The sequence below is a fragment of the Notechis scutatus genome, chromosome 7, assembly GCF_049901735.1.
Source record: "Notechis scutatus isolate UNSWTSFEM ecotype Mainland chromosome 7, rNotScu1.2, whole genome shotgun sequence".
Lineage (NCBI taxonomy): Eukaryota > Metazoa > Chordata > Lepidosauria > Squamata > Elapidae > Notechis > Notechis scutatus.
Window position 1 is genome coordinate 25664179 of NC_142015.1, and position 6000 is coordinate 25670178.

The following is a 6000-nucleotide window of genomic DNA, read 5'->3' on the forward strand; positions in this document are numbered from 1 at the left end:
TGTCCTTTTCTGACTCCAATGGCCATCATGCCTTTTTCCAATACTAGGATATTAAAAAAAAGAAAGAAAGAAAGACAAGGAAAATGTTTCAAAGCAAATGTTTAAATAGGGATGCTAGCCAAACCTGGATGGAGGATTAAACCCAAGGCAAAATAAAAGGAATGGCTGCATTCAAATGCAAGAAAAGGGAGGAGGGAATGGGGGTGGTGGTGCTAGAGGGACAACGTCCTGCAAAGGGATTAGAGACGGGTGAGATAGACTGGAGGGGAGGAGGATGAGGGGAGAGCATGCATATTTTTTGGGGGGGGAGGGGCGCTAATCCCCCATACAGCTGGGAGAGAAATCAGCTTCCATCCTGCCCTATTTTAAGCTGCAGGGCATCAACAAAGCAGGAGAATTTGAACTGCCAAAGGTGTGCAGGGGAATCACACTGGTAGACCCCACCTCCTCGCTGCTGATCCCACCCCCCATCTGCCCCCCCCTCCCCATGGGTGGAATGGAGAGACTCTCTCTCCCAAGGAGTCCATTATCAGGACACCTTCTGCCTCCAAAATGTTGGTGTCAACCCTGAAGCTGACAGTTGGATTACAATGGCCATCAAACCAGTGTCTCCAGGTTGGGGGCAGGGATGATGGATGTTGTAGTCCAAGGGTCCCAGACTAGTAGAAGAAGGAAGGTAAAGAGAGGAGGGAGGGAGGGAGGAAAAGAGGGAGGAAAAGAGGGAGGGAGGGAGGGAGGGAGGGAGAGAAGGAAGGAAGGAAGGAAGGAAGGAAGGGAAGGAAGGAAAAGAGGGAAGGAAGGAAAAGAGGGAAGGAAGGAAAGGAAGGAAGTACAAGAGAGGAGGAGGAAGGAAGGAAGGGAAGGAAGGAAGGAAAAGAGGGAAGGAAGGAAAAGACGTAGGTAGGTGAGGAAGGAAGGACAAGAGAGGAGGAAGGAAGGAAGGAAAAGAAGGAAGGAAGGAAAGAGGGAAGGAAGGAAAAGACGTAGGTAGGTGAGGAAGGAAGGACAAGAGAGGAGGGAGGGAAGGAAGGAAGGAAGGAAGGAAGGAAGGAAGGAAGGAAGGGAAGGAAGGAAAAGACGTAGGTAGGTGAGGAAGGAAGGACAAGAGAGGAGGGAGGAAGGAAGGAAAAGAGGGAAGGAAAAGAGGGAAGGAAAGGAGGGAAGCTGGCTGATGGATTTCTGACCCAGAGCCGGCCCAAAGGAGGGGAGAGGAAAGCGCAGGAAATGCCCTTCTGCGCAGGCTCTTCTCCTTCCCTCCCTTGCTAAGCCTGACTAGCTGCAGCTTCTGGGGCTGCTGTCAGGCGCAGCAGATCGTTGCCTTCCATGAGCCGAAATGCCAAAACGCTGGGCCGCTTTATCCCATCCCCGGATCTCCCTCCACCAGCCCCCCTCCGGGATGTGCCTTTCCAAGAGAGGGCCTTTCTCTCCCCCCCCCCATCTAGCACAATGAGGCACCTCCGAGAGAAGGGGGGGTCCCCTGGCTGGAAGGCATCTCTGGAAGCCCCCTCCCCGTCTCCAAAGCACACGTGACCTCCTTTCAGAACAGCTTCCATTCCCGGCTAGCCAATGAAGGCCATCGTGAAAGGCAAGGCTGGTTTGCAACCAGAGGCCAGATTTCTCCAGGATCTGGGTCTTGGTGTCATTTATGAATCTTCTTCCTCTCTTTCTCTCTCCCTCCTTCCCTCCTTCCCTCCCTCCCTTTCTCTCAAGCTGGAGCTGAAGTCACTGCCCCTCTGGGAACAGCTATCTTCTATTCTCCCCCCCCCCTCAACCTAACTCCCCTCCCCCTTAAGAGTATTTGCAGCCTTAATACCCTTTGGGATCTCAAGGGTAAGACCCCAGCTATGCCAAGGGGGTGGGAGGGGGTGGGAGGGGTTTCAGCATACCCAAACTTGACAAGAGACCCCCTGGACCTCTTGGGGGGGGGAGCAATCTGAAATCACCCCCACCTGCCTCAAAGGTACCAGAAGGGCAAGACTAGATGAGAGAGGGAGACGGAAGGAGGGAAGGAAGGAGAGGATGACGGATGAATAGATAGATGAGGGGGGGAGGGATAAAGGAATAGATAAAGAGGCGATAGATGGATGGATAGATGGATAGATAGATAGATAGATAGATAGATAGATAGATAGATAGATAGATAGATAGATAGATAGATAGATAGATAGATAGATAGATAGATTCAAAAGATGGCTTCCTTGAAAACAAAGCAGAGGAATTTCTGAAGGTATCAAACCTGCCCCAATTAGTCTAAGATGGGGGGGGGGAGGGAAACCCTCCGGGCCTTTCTGCCTCCTGCCATGCCCGGACCTCTAGGAAATGGGGGCGCCGTCGGAAACAACTTGGCATGCCCCATTCCCCAAGACCTCCCCAAGCCCCTTTCTTTGCACCAACCCACCCCGATGGGCTGAGAGACCCTGCGGCCCCCGCGGGAAAAGCCCTGTCCGCAAATGGCGCAGACGCCCCTTCCTCCCGCCCCGGCCCACCTGGGAGGGTCAGGAAGGATGCCCCAAAGTTTGCGGACCCCTCCCCGCGCGGGGCGCCTTCCCCTCCCTTCCCTCCCCCACATTCCAAGGGGAGAGGAGGGGGCTTCTCGGGGCGCCCCTCCGGCCCTGGATAGCCGGGTCCCTCCTTGCTGCGGGGGCGAGCTCACCTCTGGGACGTCGGCGCCTTCCCTGCTGCTCGGCCGCCGGCCTGGTGGTGGGGTGCGGGGGCTGGGGGGCGCCTTGCCGCCGCTCTCCCTGCAGCCGACCTCTAGCTCCTCTCCGCAGGCATCGGCACCAGCACTGGGGTGGGGGTGGGGGCTGAGAGCGGGCGAGGCTAAGCAGCGGCTCTCCTCCTGCAGGGACCCCGAGCCGGGCGCAAGAGGTGGATTCAGCGCCCGCCGCTTCCTTCTCGGTCCCCATCCTTGCAGGCGCCGGGCTGGAGCAGGTGGGGAGGGAAGGGTGGGGGGACGACGAAGAGAGCCCGCCCGCCGCCTTGCAGAACAACCCTGCCCAGCCCTGCTAGCGGACGCCCCTGCCCGGGCTCTGCAGCCGGCTCCTTCCTCCGGGGGCTCAAGCAAGGCGAAAGGTCCGAGATCCGCGGCGCTTTGCTCTTTAAAGCCTCCGCGGAGGCTGCTGCTGCTGCTGCTGCTGCTCTCGAGGGCGGGGATGGAGGGGTGGGTGGGCTGGAGCGACAGTCGCCTGCCAGGAAAGAGACCCTGCCGGAGGAAGGAGGGAGGGCTGCAGCCCCAGGAAACCCACCGAGACAAAACACCAAAAAAAGGCCAGCAAAGTCCTAGTCCTGGAGGTGGTTTCCTTCTTTCTTTGCAGAGCTTGGATATCGGGTATCCAAGCTCAAGGGGCCGTTTGGGGGGACTTCTAGGGTTGGGGGAGGGGTCGTGAATTCCCTAAAGCCCCCCCCCGCCCTTTTCTCCGGGAGAAGGATGGGGGGCGGAGTGTCATGCCTACCTTTCTCCCGGCTGTAACTGTATCATGAAGTCATCGGTTGACAAAAAGGTGGGATGCTCTCATGAGAGCCGTTCCGCATGCATGGGTTGATCTCCAGCTCTCGGCACCCTGTAATTAGAGGTTCGGCTTTGAATCTGGGCCGCTGGTTCCCCGGGACTGTGGCTCCACCTGTAGGGGAGAAGGACAAAAGCCAATTTGCCCCAGGCAAGCAAAACGGGGCCAACAGGAAAACAAGCTGTGGATCCTGCCCTGGCTTTAACCCAGGTGTTTCCCAATGGGGGAGGAGGGGGCGGGGGGAAAGGTGAACTTGAAGAGGTCGGGGTGAAGGAGAGTCAAGGCCAGGACCAAACAGCCTCAAGTGGGACACCCAGAGGACAAGCGGGGCTCTCGCAGTCCCCATTTCTATTCTTTGGACCATACCTGTGGGCACCTGTGTCGAACTGGGGCTGGCAGCCCTGATTCTAGGTGAGTTGGGTGGGGGGAAAGGAAGCGGCTCCTCTGCTTGTTAGTGGGAGCCTTTTTGAATCCCGGTTCTGATGGACAGGGAGGTGGAGGGCGTGGGAGGAAAGAGGAAGAGATCCAGCAAGATGTGGGGGGAGAGAAAGAGAGAGAAGGAAGGAAGAGAGAGAGAGGGAGGGAGGAGAGAGAGGAAGAAGAGAGAGAGAGAGGGAGGGAGAGAGAGGAGAAAGGAAGAAGAGAGGGGGAGGGAGGGGGAGAGAGAGAGGAAGAAGAGAGAGAGGAAGAAGAGAGAGAAAAGAGGGAGGGAGGGAGGGAGAGAGAGAGAGAGGAAGAAGAGAGAGGAAGAAGAGAGAGAGGGAGGGAGGGAGGGAGGGAGGGAGAGGGAAGAGAGAGAGGAAGAAGAGAGAGAGGGAGGGAGGGAGGGAGGGAGGGAGAGAAGAAGGGAAGAGAGAGGAAGAAGAGAAAGAGGAAGAAAAGGGAGGGAGGGAGAGAGAGAAAGGAAGAAGAAGGGTGGAAGGAAACAGGAGGAATAAATGCCAGGAAGCTGCTCTGGCCATTTAAACCAGCTTTCTGTTTCCTTTGGTGGCCGCTGGTGGGATTTCCTAGACCAGAATAGCATTTATTGGCCCAAAGGGATGGATTTAGTGGGATCCATTTTTAAAAAAAATGCTCTTTCAAGGAACTCCAATCTGGTTGTTTCGGCCAGCAAGGAACAAGGGCTGGGCAAACACAGGGTGGTCTGTTCTGGTTGAAATTCAATTCAATTCAGTGTTATGACCTTGCCTTTTTTTAAAAGAACTTTCTAAATAGTTTCCCCCCCCCACTCCCACCCATTTTTTTTTTCTTGGACAATGTATGCATTTCTCTCATAATCTTTTGTGTTTTGCTTGGTTTATTCCCCCCCCCCCTTTTCTGTTTATTCCCATTCTTTTAAAGGGAATAAACCAAATAACTTAACAGTTGCTGGAAAAACCAGGATTAGGCGAAGGGAGGCAATACAGTAAAACCAGTAGTTCTCAGCGGCTTCACGACAGATCTCCAAGGCTTGAGATTTAAAGCATAACATTTTTTCAAGACTTTGCTGACCCCCTGTGACATCACGGGACACCCCCCAGGGCCTGGGGACCACCAGTTGAGAACCCACTGTAGTAAACCAACATGCGTTGGCTTGGATCTCACGCTCCAAGCTCCATCCCAGTCAGTCCCAAGATGGCTTCACACGCTATTTGAATGGGTTGAGCTGGAACCCAAGATTTTGGACAGAGGGCAACGCCCTGGAGTTGCAAATGGTCCTTTCATCACAGTGTGGGCCCCAATGAAACTAACATCTGCCTGGAATCCACACTGTATAACGGATATTAATACGATTGAGCAAGTCCGGAGCAAGTTCAGGAGAGGAGGACTCTACTAATCCTGGTTCTTCAGCAACCAGGAGTTATTTCTTCATTCCCTTGAAAAGAATGTCAAGAAAAAGAGGGGGTTGGGGGGAATATAAATCCTTTTCCACAGTTCACAAGGCAGCTCCCAGTTTTTGGAAACGGTGTCCGTGCAAGTCCGAACAGCTGTGAGTTTTGCAATAAGCTTTGGCCCAAACAACCCACAGCCAATACAACCCGCATTTTTTCAGGCAACACAGGTACTACACTCGAATTCCAGAAAGGAGTTTGGCATAAGCAATTTCAGGAACGAGATTATCTGGCACCGATATCCTGAGGTTACCTAGTTTTTGGATCACGAAACGCCTGCAAAGGAAACAACCAAACTCAGGGAACACCCTCAAGCAAGAGAGGTGGGAGGTTTTATTGGCGTAGCTGCCAAAAAACGATGGTGATTTTGAAGGACATTAGGAAGGAAGGGATCTTACTGCTGATGCACTGACTAGGGCTCAGGAATTATGAAATACCTGGGCCCGACATGAGAAGGAAGCTCACTACCCCTGCATAATAAAGTGAAGTTCAACAGAGTTCAGGTATCCCAACGTTGTTTTCCACCTCGACTGGCCGGGCTCACTGACCCCCTTTGCCAGCTCCAAGACATTCCTGCTTCACAAGCTGAGCATCGGTCCAAACCGTCCTCCCCGTTTTCCCCC

The 6000-nt window shown here is 54.3% G+C and overlaps 1 protein-coding gene across 3 annotated transcripts in view; it reads right to left on the reverse strand.

Annotated features, from left to right (window-relative positions):
* ABCG4 (ATP binding cassette subfamily G member 4) overlaps positions 1 to 3968 on the reverse strand; it is a 35894-nt gene extending 31926 nt beyond the window's left edge. The window contains exons 1-2 of one of the 3 annotated variants that reach the window (XM_087970180.1): positions 3873 to 3968; positions 3453 to 3620 (exon numbers count right to left, since the gene is read on the reverse strand). In XM_087970180.1, the coding sequence (XP_087826306.1) occupies positions 3453 to 3478 (26 nt within the window). In that variant the 5' untranslated portion in view covers positions 3479 to 3620; positions 3873 to 3968. Of the gene's footprint in view, positions 1 to 2653; positions 3044 to 3452; positions 3647 to 3872 lie in introns of those variants that run through there. The other 2 variants (XM_087970181.1, XM_087970182.1) reach the window with 2 other exon arrangements.
* Positions 3969 to 6000: the final 2032 nt, after the last annotated feature.